This window comes from Amphiprion ocellaris, chromosome 22 (genome assembly GCF_022539595.1).
Source record: "Amphiprion ocellaris isolate individual 3 ecotype Okinawa chromosome 22, ASM2253959v1, whole genome shotgun sequence".
Lineage (NCBI taxonomy): Eukaryota > Metazoa > Chordata > Actinopteri > Pomacentridae > Amphiprion > Amphiprion ocellaris.
In genome coordinates, this window is record NC_072787.1 from 12,062,153 (window position 1) to 12,081,089 (window position 18,937).

General features: G+C 38.8%; 1 protein-coding gene across 5 annotated transcripts in view; it reads right to left on the bottom strand.

Annotated features, from left to right (window-relative positions):
* The window catches only part of tpk1 (thiamin pyrophosphokinase 1), a 77,867-nt gene that overhangs the window by 34,431 nt on the left and 24,499 nt on the right, over positions 1-18,937 (bottom strand). For all 5 annotated transcript variants that reach the window (XM_023266224.3, XM_035946428.2, XM_035946426.2 and 2 more), the window contains exons 5-6: positions 12,051-12,123; positions 7,988-8,083 (exon numbers count right to left, since the gene is read on the bottom strand). In XM_023266224.3, the coding sequence (XP_023121992.1) occupies positions 7,988-8,083; positions 12,051-12,123 (169 nt within the window). The remainder of the gene's footprint in view (positions 1-7,987; positions 8,084-12,050; positions 12,124-18,937) is intronic.

The window sequence follows — 18,937 nt, forward strand, 5'->3', positions numbered from 1 at the left end:
AATGTGGGTCATTAAAATGAGAGTAAACAAAACCAGTCTCCTGAATTAAGAGGTGGACGTGCTAAAAGCAAATCAAATGAGCTAAGTGGATTACTTAAACTAATATCATTTCTTGCCACCTCAGAGCTGAAATAAGGTTCTTCTTAACTTTGAGCCAGCAGTTCACTTACAGTAAGTACGATATTTCCAGCTCTCAGCAGTTATATCCTTATACAAAGTCCCTGAGCAGTCAAGCACCAAAGCTGACAGCGCTTAAACCCAACAGAGTCTAGAGGGCAAAGGCGCCATCACCGGCTGACGACTGACAGTCACACCAGCATGGAAAATGAACCAAATGCCATCAATCACAAACACGGCACACAAATAGCAAAACAAACAAAATGTAAGACGTGAAATTATTTTCTATTACAATTTCCGATGTTGACCAGCATTGCTTTGGCTTCAGCTAAACATTAGTAACACACAGCCACCAATAACGTGGAATTTCTTTCTCTATTTAACAATTAAAGTTAGAAAACAGTAAAAGGAAGTCTGAAAATTGTTGACTTATTCACTTTAAACAATGAAACATTTAAGCGCATTTAAAACAGTGCCTACAGATACGCCACAAGGAAAATTAGGCTTTTCAATCATTCACAAGAATAACCACAAGAATATCAAGTAATATTCTTCTGATAAAAAACTAAGTTAATCCTTTGCCTTAGGAGCGAGAATTACTCGATTTAGTCAAAATAACTTCTTGTAGGTTCTTTACATTTCCTGCCTTGTCCGTTTCACATCCTCCCGCAGCATTTCAACAGTATTCTTATCAGGGCTTTGACTAGGGTATTTTGTAACCCTCTATTTCTTCTTTTGGAGCCATTCCTTGGTGGATTTGCCAGTGTGCTTAGGCTCATTATCCCGTTGAAAGGTCCACTTCCGGTTCAACTTTCAGACGGATGCTCTCACAATATCTTCAAACACTCTTTGAATTCAGTCCCCCAGTCCCTGAGGCAGTGAAGCAACCCCAAAGCATAACATTTCCACCATCATGCTTCACAGCTGGTATGAGATTCGTCTTCTGTAAAGCCATCTTTCATCTGTGCCAAACATGTTTTTGGTCACTGTGACCAAGCAAATCTATCTTTGATTTGTCCTTCCAGAGCACATTATTCCAAAAGGCCAGCTCTTTGGTGCCGTGTTCATTAGCAAACTGTGGAGTTGCTCTAATGTTCCTTTTGGACAGCGATGGTTCTTCTTGCTCCATCTCTAACGAAGGTCAATTCTCATTGTGATTGTAGACACATGAATTTTGACACCAATAGCTTTAAAGTTATCTGTAGATCGTGTGACGATCTGGAGATTTCTTTTGCAGCAAACAATCTGCTTTATGGCTGAAATTGTTAGTCCTGCACAAGCTGGCAGTTGTTGCATCTTGTGGACGATTATTTTACAGGGAAATGATTCGTTTCAAGTAATGTGGAGAACTTTTTACATCTCTTGCCAGACTGACAGGCATCTCAGGCATCCACAACAAAACTTGCTTCTCAAAACCTTAGCTCTTCAAACATTTGCATGATCACACATTTCAACAGCAAAGAGGAACAGCAGACCATTTATGTCAAAGGATTAAATAAGTCATGTTCCACCTCTCACTATCCTTAAGGTGGTTCTAATCAATAGCATATTAGTACCTAATGTGGATATTCTCATTCTAATTTTACAGATTAGAAGGTGCAACAAGGTGTTTTTCATTCATATGGTTGATGTTTTATTAATAATTTAAATCACAAAATGGTAAAAACATGCATATTTATATTTCTATATCATGTTCATAATTAGACAGGTTCACAGAGTGTATGTTTGCTTGTGTAATATTTACAAAAAGTCCTAATCACATGTATGTTCCACGGATGCATTTACTTCTTCAAATGACTGTAAAACTGTTCCCAGCAGAGTCACAGTCATTTGATAAAATATGTTTTCTTTTCTGTGTGTGTGTGTGTGTGTGTGTGTGTGTGTGTGTGTGTGTGTGTGTGTGTGTGAATGCAATAATCTACACAGTAAACTCCTGCAGTGTCCCTTTGTCACTCAGAAATGCATTTTCATTTCCCGTTGACTTGACGACAATGAGCAATTACTTCAGTGTATTCAACATTCGACAACACGAAACAGAGCCCAGATTAGACGCGCGCTTTAGTTCATAACAGCAACACAATTTACAGAACTAGATGTGTCCTAACTAACTTCCAGCCTCAGGAGATGCAGTTAAAACAAAAACTGAGAGCCGAGATTGAGGTTATTTCAACATCTGGCTGACACCCCCGCATGCAGACACGTCGCCTAAACTGTAAACAACAACACTTGGTAAACAAACTCCCCTCCGAGAGCGAGGGAGAGGAAAAGGGAGAGAGAGAGAGAGAGAGACGTTATAAAGGAGTAAAACATGCAAATCTTGCTGTCAAATGCTTTCTCGTTATTTAATATTAAAAAAAAAAAAAAAGAAAAAAATCCGAAACTCACTGCGTTAAACTGCACAGAGGATTCCATTCATAACATCATTCCAAACGTAGAAGTAACACAAGAATATTTATGATTTTTACTTTTCTGGCTGTAATTTTAATGTGAAAAGGCTGAATATAAATTTATTAATCACTGTGTGTTCACAAATTCTAATAAAAAGCTAAATTCACAATGCATCAATCTGGCTCTTGAAATTTTCCAGCTTCTGCAAGGTCTGTAGTTATTCCTACAAATGTGAATTCTAAAAAAACAGTTTGAAAAGACTCAGTAAACTCTAAAACAGCTGGGCAGTAGCTTTTAGCAACCATTACTCATACAGGAGTATATAGTGCATTTGCTGGGAGCTATTTTTAAACAGACTAATACACATTTGGTGTCCCATTTCCAGCACCAGGACTGTGTGCCAATGCGGCTCATCAATGTGTTTTTTTGGAAAACAAAGCCAGTCTGTGACACAGATGAATATGCTATACCAATACAGAATCACTTTAGGGAGTTTTTTTTCCCTCTTTGCTTCCAATTTACTTTTCTTAAATGAAAATGTAGAAAACTGCACGGGGTGTCCTTTGTTACTGCTTACTACGAACAAATTCTTGTATAATACGTAAACACAAGAGTGCCCTGACAGGACCAAAGTGTTACCAGAGGGAGAAATAAAAGAGGGACCAGACCAACAGCAAGTACAACGGGGAAGTTCAAAATTCACAGCAAGGTGACAAAACTAGAGGACACAAAAGAAAGTAAAGAACGATGAAAGAGAACAAGGAACAATGACTACAGGAATAAAAAAATAAATAAATAACGTGTATTGTGTTTAAACCTCCGATGATACACCAGCTTGCTCAACCTTTACTTTCCATCAGCACTTCTGTTGTGTCGGCTACGCATATCAAACACCATATAACCAAATAAAAATTCATACAGTTAGTATGAATTTTTATTTGTTCCTATTTCATGTTTGTTTACCAAAAACAAACAAAGAGAATCTCACAACTGAATGAAAAAATAAAAGTTTGACAAGATGACTCTACAGATCCGGCCGTTCTATCTGCTGGTTGGCTGAGGGAATCGGAGCGAGTGAGGCTGCCTCGGAGCTCGACGCAAAAAAACAAAAAAAAAACAACTTTCGTCCATTTATTGAGGATGATGAACACATAAGCCCAGAAAACAAAAACGGTGGCCGCAACAGTGATACAAGGAGACAGAAGCTAACTCGGCAGAGCTGAGAAAGCAAACACGCCGTCACGCACACCAGATGTTGCGATACACACTTCAACAAGTACATACAAAAATACATGTAAACAGTAACCAAATTCACACACAAAAACTAGGCTTTCACAACCACATGCTCACGTATACACACTTATCAGAGGCATGAAGACATTTATATAAATATATATGTACACAAACAAACAAACGCACACTCATCTACCCACCATAATCCTCAGATACCATTCTTTGGGATTTCACCCAACACAATACGAGATAAATTCTCTAAATGAAGCGCTAAGCTGTGTGGAGGAAAACATTCGGGGCTAATACGTTGAATTTTAAAAGCCCAATCGGTAATCTGCAAATCACCCTGTGATTATTTCATCTACACATTGAAATAATTTAAACAAGCTAAGTGGACGGAAATTAGCGAAGGTGAGCGAAAAGAGAATATGACAGTGCATGACATTAAATCTTTAGAAAAAGTTTTATATAACCTGTGTCTGTTCTAAGGGTTGAAAGGGAGCAAAAAGTTCGAGTGAGAGCTGGAGTGGGTAAAGGAAAGAGGGAAAAAATCCTGGCAAACAAAAAAGTCATCATCAGCAACTCTTACAGCGCATCAAAAACTGATTGCCAGGCTCCTATCTCTCGCAGGCAGAGAGACGGACAAACACTCAGCGCCGGTTCAAAGGCAGACTAAATATTAGGCAGACTGAGGAGAAAAAAGGGCCCATGGAAAGGAAGGACAAAAGTATATCTTCTCTTAAAGCCTGAGTGAAAATACACAATGTGTCAACACTTGAACGTATGAAGTTTGCATGTCGTTAAGTGCCTTTCATTAGCTTAGAGATGTGAAGTGATTGGGACACTTGGCAGTGATTGGAGCAACACTCCAAAAATTATGATAATGGAGAAAATAAATACAGAAAGAGAGGAAAGAGGAAGGCCAGAAGGAGGGCAGATAAATAGACAAACCATAATGTCCCATAGCACCACTCATCTCAACAATCATCACTGCTAGAATTCTTGAAATTACACATATATATTGTTTACTGCATATTTTTCTCATGTTATGGGCCTTCTGTGCTCTCCAGCTGACATTTTGAGAGTCAGAATGGAAACTGAATCAATCTCTGGATCAGATCACTGTGTCTGGCTCTGCAGCAGCTGGCTGGGCATGGGGCTCCGATCTGACTGGCTGCTCATCCCAGGCTTTTAGATATCAGGTTGTTAGGAAATGCTTTACACTTGGAAAAGATCACAACGAAAGTTAAGCATTTCATTTCAGAAAAAAATCACTCCTTATACATTGTATGTGCAGGCGCAAATATGGCTCATATTATTCCAATGAACTGTTATTTCTTCAGGTTACGTTGCGTGAGCGTGAATGTTCTTTTCCAGCAGAAACATTGTTTCATATCCATACACCCACACACATTCACACAAGAGATTTGCCACCAGTAAACCACAGTCCAGCGCTGCTGACCTCTGAGCACCTCATCTTAAATACCTGAGGACTGAATGCTGCATTTGAGGGCACTCAACACTCGGAGATTGAGAGGTTTTCTTATTTGTTTTTACCCAGCGCTGCATCTACTGCTGGTTATTCTGTAACAATGTCAAATAAAAATATTGTTTTTGACATTGACAAGCAGAACAAAAGTAGCTCCAATAAAGGAAAAGTTCAACATATTGGGGGATCTTTGCCTTCTTACCAAGGCATAGCTGAGAAATGTCTCTTACATTTGAAGATGGAGCCAAGAGAAAATTGGCCTAAGGGATAATAAAGGGTAGGCGTAAGTAATGAATACTAATCAACACATTGTATTTTGCTTATTTAATGCATAAAAAACAGCACATTTTGTTATCATGGAGGGTTATAAACTGCACTAGGAAGTCACTGTCAAATTCAAGAAGGAATATACAATCTATCCATCCATAAAACCACACTTGATAATGTCTCTTTTAAACTTATGTTGGAATTAAACAAACAGCATATGCAATATCAATAAGTAAGATATAAGTAGGGTGCAGACGATATGATATTGGGATGAAAATAGCTTGACCAAAAGGACGCAGATCACTGAGACCATAAATGAGTGACAAGAATGTCAGTTTCTCATTTAGTGTATCATTGACAACCCATGTAGTATCTAGGATACCTCACAACTCCCTAACAAAGAGACAAGCATGTCAGAATTCCTCTTTTGTTGTGTGGTAACTAATAAAATATGTGAACAATGTTGACCAATAGGTACCCAAAACTCTTTTCACACATAACATAGGGATGGGAGGCTAAAGGGCAGACAACCTTCACTATCCTTCTTTGTGTGACCCCCGAATGAGCCCAGAGTCGTCTTTTCTTTCTTTTTTGTTTTGTCGAACACAAGACAGCAAGAATCATTAAAAGCACTTTTTTTCTTGTTTGTTATATTTTTAAATTCTTGTTTCTGGTAATTGATTGCTGGTAGCTCCTTCGTTATGACATTGTGCAGGTTGTGAAGGACGACAAGCTATGATTCACTGCAAAAAAACAAAAACAAAACCTAATTATAAAAAAATGGTAACATTCCAGGAGCTAGGGAATTAAATGTACTGTAGAATAATGGAAAATAACCATCTCATAAAAATATAGTCATTTTCCGTAACTAAAATTTATCTTTTAGCCTTAATTTATTTTTGTTACATGAGATTATGTAAATTTTCTGACTTCATCTATATATATACACACACACACACACACACACACACACACACACACACACACACACACACACACACACACACACACACACACACACACACATACATATATATATGTGTGTGTGTATGAAGGACTGATGAAAACATAATAATTCAACAAATTTGTTATGAAAGTTTCTGTATTTATACAAGATCATTGTTATGTAAAATTATCAAAATTTTATAGTTATTTGTTCTGACTCTTTCATAACTGAGAAACATTAGTGTCCCCCTGATGGTGTTTCTCTGTTACTGCGCATTCAAGCAAAGACAACCAGTGTTCATGCATGTTGTGCTACACTGCAGAGTTGATTGTCTGAGCCTTGCAGTGGAACTATCAGTGATTAAGACTGGATTTTGATTATTTAAGTTATTTGAAGACATTGTGATCTTCAAAGTGGTGTTTTCTTGTCTATATTTTGAGTTTGGAAACTGTGCTAACTATGCTAATGCGAACCGTGAGGCTAACTCCAAGCATGTCGCTAGAGCTGCTTAGGCTAGTTTGTTGTGGATCCTCATTTATGATGTACATATAATTTACAAAATTTACAGAATATTATTCATAGTTACATTTTCTAAAAATATTATTTTACATTAGACTAGTAATGCAGAAGTCTGTTTTTATAATTTTTACTGATATTCTTACTTATATTCTCAGTCTTACTTTTGTAAGACGAAATGGAAAAATTCTGTAAAATTCCATCCATCCATCCATTATCTATACATCGCTTATTCCTCACTAGGGTCGCGGGGGGTGCTGGAGCCTATCCCAGCTGACTCGGGCGAAGGCAGGGGACACCCTAGACAGGTCGCCAGTCTGTCACAGGGCTACATATATAGACAAACAAACACTCACACATTCACACCTATGGACAATTTAGAGTAATCAATTAACCTCAACATATTTTTGGACTGTGGGAGGAAGCCGGAGTACCCGGAGAAAACCCACGCATGCACAGGGAGAACATGCAAACTCCATGCAGAAAGATCCCGGGAAAGCCGGGACGCGAACCAGGGATCTTCTCGCTGCAAGGCGAAAGTGCTAACCACTACGCCACTGTGCAGCCCCTGTAAAATTCCTAATTTTTTTATTTATTTTTTTGTCAGCAACATGTAATCTGTCCTGTGTCTTGGCCAAGTCACAGTAAGAATACATGACTCTATGACCACCTAATGTGACACAGTGACCATCTTATCAGACAAAAAATATTGTGCAGTCGGAACCTGGCATTAGGGATGCAGGTGGGCAGATATTTCTGGCTTTAGGTAAAGCCAGGGTAGCTGTTGCCCACTGCTACCAGTGTTTTTGCCAAGCTAAGCTGACTGTTTTCTGGCTAAAGCTTCACATATAACAGACGGATATGAGTAGAACAGATCTTCTCATCTAAGTCTTGGCAAGAAAGTGAACCGAGCGTATTTCCCAAAATGTCAAACTTTTCCTCATAAAAATACATCTAAAACACAAATGTCAGGCATAATTTAAAATCATGCAAGAATGACACCGCCAGAGGACGAGTGCTGTGCAATTTACCTGCAACTGTCGCTTCTGAATCTCCTCCACCATGACTGCAAGACACTTGGTGAAATCTGTGAGATCCTGGTCAGCGGTTTCTATCAGCCTGCACCCCTTCGCACATAGAAGAAAAAAAGAAAAATGAAGACATGCATACAGGCAACAAAACACAATCAGATAGATGTACACATACAGAGATAGGGAAATAAATACCCCGGTGGAGATAAGGGATAGGGGGATAAGAGTACAGAAAAACAGAAAGGGATAGAGATGGGGAGAGGTATAAATCAGTGTTTTAGTGGTGTCTGGCTGTCTGTGGGTTGTGTTGCTGAATAATGTAAAGGTTCCAGTCAGTGGCCCTAAACTACAGCATCCAGGTAAACAAGAACGCTTCGGCTTTTTCTCTCCACGATGTCACTTTCCACCACATACACACATACTTCCCCATTTCACTCGCGCACGCACACACACACTCACACAGTGCAGTCAGTTCACACAAACTTGTTTTCTGTGCTCTGTTTGATCCCATCCATCCTCCCTCTGCTCCACTCTTCCATCATCCCTCCATTCCTGCTTCTCGTTCTCTCTCTCTCTCTCCCTCCCTTGTGGATGCTTTTCTGTTCTCTCTCTTCCATTTATGCAGAATTATTCACCGTTTGCAACAAATCTCAGAAGGAATGCCTCAAACTTTCCCATTGTTCTACTTCAAAAGCATTACCATAACAGTCAGTTCTCTCTCACGGAAAAAAAAGGAATTGCTCTCTTCTTTTTTTTCAGGCAACCTGTGTGATATTTGTGAAAAGGGTCTAATATTACAGACAGTTACAGAGAAAAAGGGAATATGGGTGACAGGGAAAAAAAAGGAGAGTGACACAGATGAAGGCATCCTATAGTGTGTGGGGTGTGTGTGCGAGCAAGTGATAATGTGTGTGTGTGTGGTTACGTGTAGACATGATAAAGTGTAGGATCTGCATTTCAAACTGTAAACAGTGTGCATCAGCGATCAAAGTAACACAGAGTGACACAGCACAAAAATCACACAGGCACTGGATGTCTTGTTATCAGAGTTGTGCGTGTCTGTGTGTGTGTGTGTGTGTGTGTGTGTGTGTGTGTGTGTGTGTGTGTGTCTCACTTGCCCTGCGTTAATTATTTATTGAACCAAGCCTGTGCTTTGACATTTTGCTTGCTATAAACAATGGAAAGTCCACTTTATCAAGTAATTTGCATATGACCTTGGATAGTTTAGCCTAAATATGCCTACATGAACAAATTTCATACACAGCTGGCGACACAGACCATGAGGTAGGATGTCGCCAGAGGACTCAGGAGAAGCCCTGTTTGTACCTGGACTGTCTTATGTTGAATCTGCAAAACTTACTCTGTCTCTTGAAATAATGCAGATCGCTGCTTATATCAATATATCCCCATTACATAGTCTTTAATAAATAACAGGCATCACCATCATCTTGCATGTTACCCATATGCACTATTTCTTTTACCCTTTTTAATGCTGTGAATGATATCGACCCTCCCAAAAAAACGCCTTTTTTTCTTTTTAATTTTATACATTTTTCAAATTTACTTTGCAAGTAGATTTCTCAAGATAATGAATTTGTGCATTTACTCTTATTCAGTGTTTTTTTTTTTTTTTTTTTTAATTTAATCGGTGTCTAGCAGTTCTGGGGCATTCGTCTCATTACCCCTGATCAAACATATATTTACACAATTCATTCAAAATCCAAACATTGCATTAACAGTAGTGGTTAACTGAAGAAAATGAAGAAGAGTTTATTAACGCTTACTAGTATGATGTGTCATTTAGAGCCATGAATGATGTTTAAGCTACTACTACTTTGAGAGACTTCACTCAAGGCAAAGTTTGTCTTGTTATGAATAAAGAGGCAGGTGGCCATTAGAATAAGACAAAATACATCTATCAGCTACAACACCAAAACCACAGACAGCTGAAGCAAGTAACACTGACTGTCTTATTACAATGCAAAGTTCTGGGAGAAAAGTTGATTGTGTTATCTATTTGTTATTGGGTACTGGTGACTCAACGGTTAAGGTTCTGGGTGATTAAAAGGTCGTAAGTTCAAGCTCCAGTGCTGCCAAGCTACCATTTGAGCCCTTAAGTAAGGCTCTTAACCCGATCCGCTCCAGAGGTGTCTACTCTGGCTGACCCTGCACTCTGACTCTCACCGGGATACAGAAAAAGGGAATTCCATAGTGCTGCAATGTTTTTGTGCCAAATAAAGGTTTCTTCTTCTTCTGCTTTGACATGTACCATCCACAGAAGTGTCTGTGTAGATTGTCGGTCATCCAGGTCATGGTAATCTTAATACCCATATATATATATATATATATATATATATATATATATATATATATATATATATATATATATATATATATATATATATATATATATGACTCCACAAGTACATTGCTCAACCAAGAGAGCCAGCTCAGCAGTATACCTGCATCTAAAGGATAAAGGACACTCCTTTAAGCTGCAATGTTCACATTCTGGACAGAGATGATAGATGTTTGGAGAAAGAAGTGAATGAAGCCATTTATGCTTTAATGGAACAGTCACCTCTAAATAGAAAATGGGACCTACAGCAAACACTTATCATGTACTTATAATGCAGTTTTGAGATCTCTCCCCTTAAAGAAGTTGAACCGCCATTAACACCTTGAGTCATTCATTATCAGAGAATTTCACAACTATTCATACCTCAAGTGAGTCTTGGGTCCTAAATAGGCCATTAGTCATGTGATTAGAGGGTGACTAGCCATCAGTCAATTAGAACTAAAGTTGCTCTTGGCTGAAAGGTGAAACATCCTCAGGAGCCACAAAGAGAAGTCCAGTTGCCTTTCACTGAAGCTCTTAGGACACTTACCTAACCATTGCTGGAAACCAAATACAATATTCATTCTATTCCAATCAAACATCCATGGGATGCGACGGAACAAGACAGATTGATGAAGCTCCCACACAATAACCCACAGGACTTGACAACTGGACAACTCCCAGTGCTTGCTATCACAAGACAACTCCAGAAGCCCCCTGTCCATGCTGTGACGATCAAGAGCTGTTTTGGTGGTTCCAGGGGGAACTCACAAATTTAAACAAGTGGTTTTAATGTTGTAGCTGATCTATGTATATTTTATTTATTAAAAGTAAAACTGTGTCCAGGAACCAAAAAAACGTAATTTTTTCCTGACGCTAAGTAAGGGGGAAATAAAAGATGCCTTGAAAATGTGACTGAACATCTCTGTGAGTGTTCTGTGGTGACTAGCGCTTAATGCATCTTGAGAGTGCTGGCAGTTGAAGCTATAGTTGGTCTGACTGCACATTTGTTCCCACTTCGATGACTCAGTCTGCGTGTTCTTATCACTGCAGGTACACGTCCTGCAGAGCTTCAAGCAACAGAGCTGTTTAACTCCAGACAACTTTGGATAGCCATTTATCTACTTAAGCAGCGTGATTTCTGCTCTGTAGCCCTACAACACTGCTCATACTCAGAAGGCATGACGTTTTCTCAAACCCAAGCTGTGCCGATACTTGGCCACATATTAAGTTACTGATGCTTGATGCTTGACATGCGCTTATATTCAAGTTTAGAACTAGAAAGGAGTTAATTTTATGTACCCAATCAAGTAATTTCACTTCTTTCCAGCTACACCACTAGCATCTATTAGTATGTACTTGTGAGCATTATACTGAAAAATTGCAAATAAATCCATGCATTGTAAATGTCTCTGCTTGTTCAGAGGAACTTGGTAAAAGATGGAAAAACCTGATTACAGTGTAAATTATGAAACAGAATACTGTCTCTGTGTTGGAAAACGTGCAAATCCTCTCTTGACTGTAAGAAATCCTGTCACAGTTACTTGATAAAGTTGCCTCTCTGCCAATGTTGTTAAGAACTCCAGTAGCAAGTTTCAAGGCTTCAGACAGTGTTCTTAGATTGAAAAGGGCAGAATATATGGAGTTCTTTTGTCCAGACTTTCATATTATGCCTGTGTGTACACTTGTAGGTCTGAGAGTGTGTGCAAGTTTTGTTCCACTCACCTTGTCTGCATAGAAAGCTTTGACCTCAGAAGTAATGGAATCAAAATCCCCACTGATATAGTCGGGGAGGAAGCTGGATATAAGGATAGAAAGAGAGGGTGAGTGACAGAGGGAGAGGGTTAAGATTGCAAGAAAGACAGAGAGACAGAGAGTGTGAGGTGGAGATAGAAGGGAGAAGGGGAGAGAGAGGACATTGGGGCATGTGTCAGCTCTTTGATCTGTGCAACAGGGGAATGGAGTGACGCCGCCGGGGAAGACGCAGAGACATGGAAACTGACAGGGTGATTCTCTGTGGCACTGAGTCTGGCCCCGTCTCACACACATACACTCACACTCACACGCACGCACGCACGCACGCACGCGCACACACACACACACACACACACACACACACACACACACACACACGGCTGACTGCAGCTATAGATAGACTGATGGGAAAGTCCAAACAAACAGATACGGCAGCAAACGTAAACAAAAGTTCATGTTTCTGCTCTGATAATTAGGTACATATACTCAAACAGTGGAGTAATTACCGAAATGGAGGCAAATTTACTCATTAGTCACAAACATCATAATAAAAAAAGATCTCAGCTGTCTCTCTCACACACACACAAACAAGGAACATGAAGTGGCTGTTGCTGATCAGATATTGATCTGTTCCATTACACTGAATGAGCAGATTGTCCAGTAGAGCCAAGTACCATTTGGATGACAGCAGGTCAGAGTGTGATTTCATGTTTTGAGAGTTACAGTGAAATCAGAAAATGCAAATAATCAGTTTGTATGAGAAAAGGAGGTGGACTAATGATAGAGGCTTGACATAGTAACCCAACCAATAATAGATTTTTGAAAAATCCAATATAACGATCTTGTTTAAAGTCATATAGAAAAAGAGAAATGATGAAGTCATTGTTTATTAACTTTCAACAATGTACACTACCATTCAAAAGTTTGGGGTCACCCAGACAATTAAATGTTTTCCATGAAAACTCACACTTTTATTCATGTGCCAATATAACTGCACAAGAGTTTTCTAATCATCAATTAGTCTTTCAACACGATTAGCTAACAGAATCATGTACCATTAGAACACAGGAGTGACGGTTGCTGGAAATGGGCCTCTGCACCCCTATGGAGATATTCCATTAAAAATCAGCCATTTCCAGCTAGAATAGTCATTTACCACATTAACAATGTCTAGATTGTATTTCAGATTAATTTAACGTTATCTTCACTGAAAAAAAGATTTTTTTCTTTCGAAAATAAGGACATTTCCAAGTGACCCCAAAATTTTGAACGATAGTGTATGTCACAAACAAGTTGAAAATTTATCATGAGCATAAAGCTTGACTCCGCACCACAGCCGAGTTGTGCTACATACTCTGCTACATGTGCTGCAGACAGTACAGAGAGTATTATAAACAATGGATTTGGAGTGTTGGTCAAACTGAGACCTTTCCCAAATTACGTCAAGAATGGTTTTTTCTGTATTATGTTTTGTAAAAGAAAGGTTAGATTTTTTTTAACATAGACCTGACATTCTATACGTCAATGCTAACTATATATGTGACATGCTAAGATTAGCCAGCCTATACATTGGTAGGGCTTTACACAGTACACACTGAATTTTGAATTAACACAGAAACACAGAGTCACTAACAACAAACTAAGGCTAACTAATTCCACAATTAAAGAGACTGTCGATAAAAAATAATTTATGTCCAACACATATAAGCATGTTTCTTCCGGTTGACATATTAAATCCAACATTCCCTCTGAGAATAAGTGATATGGAAATGAAGAGAAACAAAAAATAAGTTTATTTGGTTTAAAATATAGTTTTCAGCCATTTTCAATAATTAATAGATAAATTAAGTATTTTTAAATTAAACATGTAACATAATCAACCTTAAAAACTCAACATGTATTAATGTTTACAGCTCAGAATTTTGCAATGACTATACACAACATTAATCTACATTGAGGCTAATATCTACAAGAAAGCATGTGCTACAGTCAATTTTGGGTTTGAAAGTTTTGCTTGAGTAAGGAGATTGTCCTATACAAGTTTCTTTTTGGGATGTGCGTAACTGCTAATGAACTCAGAATGCACAAAGGCATAAAGTTTAATTCACACAGACCTGCTTTCCCAGGGCTTTTGACTTGCATAACCAATAACTACCTCACGGAAAACATACACAATGATCACAAAATGAAGTAATAGAGAACATTAGTTCTTAATTACATAAATCGGGTGGAAATACCATGTTAATACACACAATTAAGAGGATTACAACTGCAAATTAAATTGGGCAGGAGGTTCGGGAATATATGTGTTCAGGCTTTGCATTCTGAATATAAATTTTCCTATGTATTTCATTCATCTAAATACAACTGTGTTTTGAGGCAATCTATATTCCCAGGGTGTCAGAATTAACAAGTTCTTTCACAGAAAACAGCCAAAAATCTACCAGCCACCACTGAGTATGGCATTCCCCTCAGAAAGAGACAGATAGCTCTCTATTTATTCCATTTATGTGTGTATGTTTATGTGTAAGGGGCAACACCATGGAGGGATGCAGTTGCCGCTATCTAGAGGCATTAACAGGTCTGACATTACGATTTCATGGTTGGTTGGGCAGTGTGTTTGTGTGCGTTTGTTTGTATGCGCGCTCCCCAGCAAGAGGCGAGAGCGATGTTCCGGTCGGTTGAAGAAAGAGATACATAAGGATTATTCTCTCCCTACCTTCTCAGCGTTCCCATTTACACCAACGAGATACAGCAAGACAAACAGAACAGCAATTGTGTGCAATCTTCTGTCACACGTGCACGTACAGACACACACACACACACCGCAAGCATGCTGAAAGACAAGCACAACTCCAACTAAACTGGACAAAAAACAAATAAATAAATAAAAATGTGACCCGGGTATAAACTTTCCTCATCCACGCACACACAGGCACTGACATGTGACCACACACACATACACACCAACAGGTACAAACAAGCTACATTTTCTTATTCCCTCTTATAAGACAGGATGCCAAAATTGCATCTCCATTCAGAAATAACCTTCATGTGGCAGATGGGATGAGACGTGACACTGTGCCTGATCGAGGCTTCAAACACACACAAACACAAACACACACACACACTTTCCTTTGTGACCCGTGTGCATGACACTATCGGCGGATGGTAATTGACCAGGCGAGATTCTAAATTCTGCATTTGTGTCTGTGTGCATGAGTATAAATGCTGTTTGTGAGTGTGCATGTTGTGTGTGTGACAGTCTTCACATCCACATTAATATTAACTGACACTTTAATTTGGATGGGAAATAGAGCATTTTACCACCAGTTTGTCTGAGCACCATGTGGCGGGGATGGCTGTGTGACCTTTGCCTGTGTTTGTGTGTGTGTGCATGTATGTGTTTGTCTATCAGGCTGCCTCTCTCTCCACATCCTCTCTGCTTGTATTTTTCCTTCAATCTACCCCAGCCCCTACTTCTCCTTCCCATAATGCCTTGTCCTTTTTGCCCTCTTCCAATCTCTTCACATTTGTGTTATACTTGCTTTGGCATGTAAGTACTTGATTAAGACAGAAAGCACATTTTCTTCACCTATATGCCCTATTTTCTCCATTTATAGTTTTGTCTTTGTTTCCTTCAAGCTAAGTCAGTCTCCCTCCTTCCATATGACCACTTAATTAAAGCAAAATGCTGTACAGTATATGTTCTCCTAGCTTTCACCATCTCTTGAATCACAACATCACAAACACTCTTCTCCAGTTTCTGGTCTTTTCATCACTTGAGGACATCTGGCTCTGATTACTCCTCTCATCTCTGCCATCTCCAATCAGAGGAGAAGGGATGTTGAAAAGGTGAAAGAATTATTTTTGGATGACATCATTACACCCCATATACATAAACAACCCAAAGCAAAGCACGTGTTCAGCTCTCTGACTCATTTGAACCTTACAAGCAGACAAAATATTTCGCATACAACATATGGCAAGTGTTCCTGAAGAAATCGCAGGACATAATTGGGCATTTACTGAAATGAAACCTGTTGTGGTCAAGCAAACAATGACTGTCCACACTCAGAAGTGTAAGGCAGATGTTGCAGAGCCACAAAATCTCTTAAGGAACATGGGTAAACAGTGCATTTATGTTTGACTTTGCTGATTTTCATTCTGGCTCCTGTGAACATTGTTGGCTTTTTCAGTATGTGACCACAATGTTTTCTGAATTCAACCACATAGTTTAGGTTGTATAAACTTACTGAAGCCTTAGTCTCACATAACCAGACTTATCTCCATAGCGTAGCCTCAGTGTTGGAGAATAGTCTGGCTGCACCTTGTCTTCAGTCTGCTATAGGGAAATGCGTGGCATAAATGGCAGGTCAATACCAGACATTCATATCTGGTGAGTCATACTAGTGAAACCATAATAATAGATGCAGCAGCCTGTAAAAAATCACTTTAATTAGAATAAGGGATGCAATTTTTAAAAAATGTTTAATCTGATAGCTGGCAGCTTTGTTAATCAACAATTAGCATGAGTGACGTACAGCTGACATTCTTTCAGTTACTGCTTTTTTTCTCAGTTATGGTCACATGATTTTCCTGTCATTACTTCATTACACCCGCCACCTCGTGTTAGAAACACTGTTTTGCTAAAACAAGGTTTGTCAAGAAAACATAAGTACTGGCTGTCAGAAAAAGAAGTCTCTATCAAATTCATAGCTAAAGTCCCACCACCACCATCTCTGCTTGCCAACACTAAACTGTACTATTCTAACATGCATGTTTTTGGTCTTCTGCCTAATCGGTTATAATATTTTTAATTGTTCAGTTATGTTAATAACAGTTATTTGGAAGGGTCCGTCACATTTCTTTAGCCAGATTTGAGGACTTGTTCATTTCCCAATGTAAGCTGTTAAGTTGTGGAAAGTTGCATGACTGCATGGTCTGTAATAATCTGGTTTCATAACACAGCAGCACTGCAAAGGCAGCCATGAAAAACAACCAATCAGTGCTAATAGTTCTTATTATCCCCCTGCAACAAAGATTCTAATTATCAAAACCTCAAGGCACAAGAGTGTGAGCTTACTTGCATGCTGATGTACATGTGACTTGAACATGCTTATGCATTTATATTGAAAAAACTAATAAAAAACATATGTTATCACACAGTAGGGTAGTAGTAGGGTGTATGATTAAAAATGCATACTTGTGTGTATCCATAGCATCTGGTTTTCTTCGTGTGTGATCCAACAGTGTCTAACCCCAGAGATAATCAGCTAGACGCCTCTAGGCATCTGAAAACCAACCGTGCATCGTCATAATTCCACACACATCTCACACCCAACCCACATACTCTAAGCTTATTAACTCTCTGTATTACTCTTAGGACTACTAGGTGTACCGCCGAGAGCTAGAGGAAAGACCGGAAAGTGATATAATTCAAATTTTAATTATCCTTAATTGCTATTTTTCTAATACAGTAACTCAACACAACACGTTACGTAAAAACAGAAGCGTAAAGCTCGAATGGTGAAAGGTAAGGCCCAGTTTCCCACACTATCAGCTCAATTCAGCATGTCAGTTTTCAACACAGAACAATAATGATTGAAGGAGTTTTTGTTTTAAGGAATTGCTTGACCTTTGACAGTGTCTTTAGGTCATATGATTCTTGATACCTCAGTAAATCCCTGTGTACAAGCCTATATAAATTGACCTCTATAGGGATTATGTTATATCAGCATATCTGTCTTATGAATCTGCACCACCTGACTGCAAAAATGACATCTTATAACACTATAGTCATCCCACAAACTGACACTTGCCTATCAAGTGAACATAAAAAGGAAATAAAAATGTGCGAGATATCAATAGAACTAAGAATACATGGAAATGACAAATAAAAAAGAGACTGCCAGAGATATTGCTTTGCCACTAAGTCTTATAAAATAAGGAGTCTCGCTCATGACAACTTTATTTGCTGAGGCTGACAGTATTATCATCTCCACACCAAAATGCTTACACAATGGTGTGCTGATACAACTGTGCTCTGAAAATCTCTTCCACATACACTCATGCATAGTCACACACTGACACAATCACACATGGCTACATCTCCTTTCTAATGCCACGCACACACACAGTTGCAAATTTTTAAAACCCTGCTTGTGTACAATCGCCTCCTCCCACATTCAGCCACATATCCCTCCCTGTTCATCCATCTCTTGACTTCTTATAGTCTCAGAGGATTTGATTAGACGCACAAATTAGACAAAATGCAATTTTCATTTGAAACGGGCAAGATACTGTGTAAGATTTACAGGGGAGCCAGGGGGTGTCAGCTTTGATAAAAGAGCCCAGGCTCCCATGAAAGCAATTTTCGTACAACTTTGGTATACAATAATAATTCCCTTTATGAGGTGAAAGCCTTTACGTTGATGACTGTTGCTTAGCGGTGCGGCTTAAAATGTTGAGATTATTAAATTACATCCTCACATAATACATATAACACACTGTATAGATAAATAATCACTGGAGATCAATATAGTTTTGTAATTTATCACAGCCTTGTTGACATCTATTTACATTTTCAACATAAGAAAATGTGCTTACATTTATTCACCATATGGAGGGGGAAGAAGTTGACGAGGATAAATTTACACTTCAACAACAAATCCTAGATCACCTGTAGTGGTATAGTACTTTAGCATTTGCTTACAGCTTGGTGAGACTCAGTTACTGGTTGTCTATACCAGCTTACCAATGTCAGATTAAAGAACTGCATTCAAATGTAGAGAACATGAGCATTTTTGCATGCATGTCAGTAAGAAATACTGTTTCCTGTCTGATGGTAACACAGA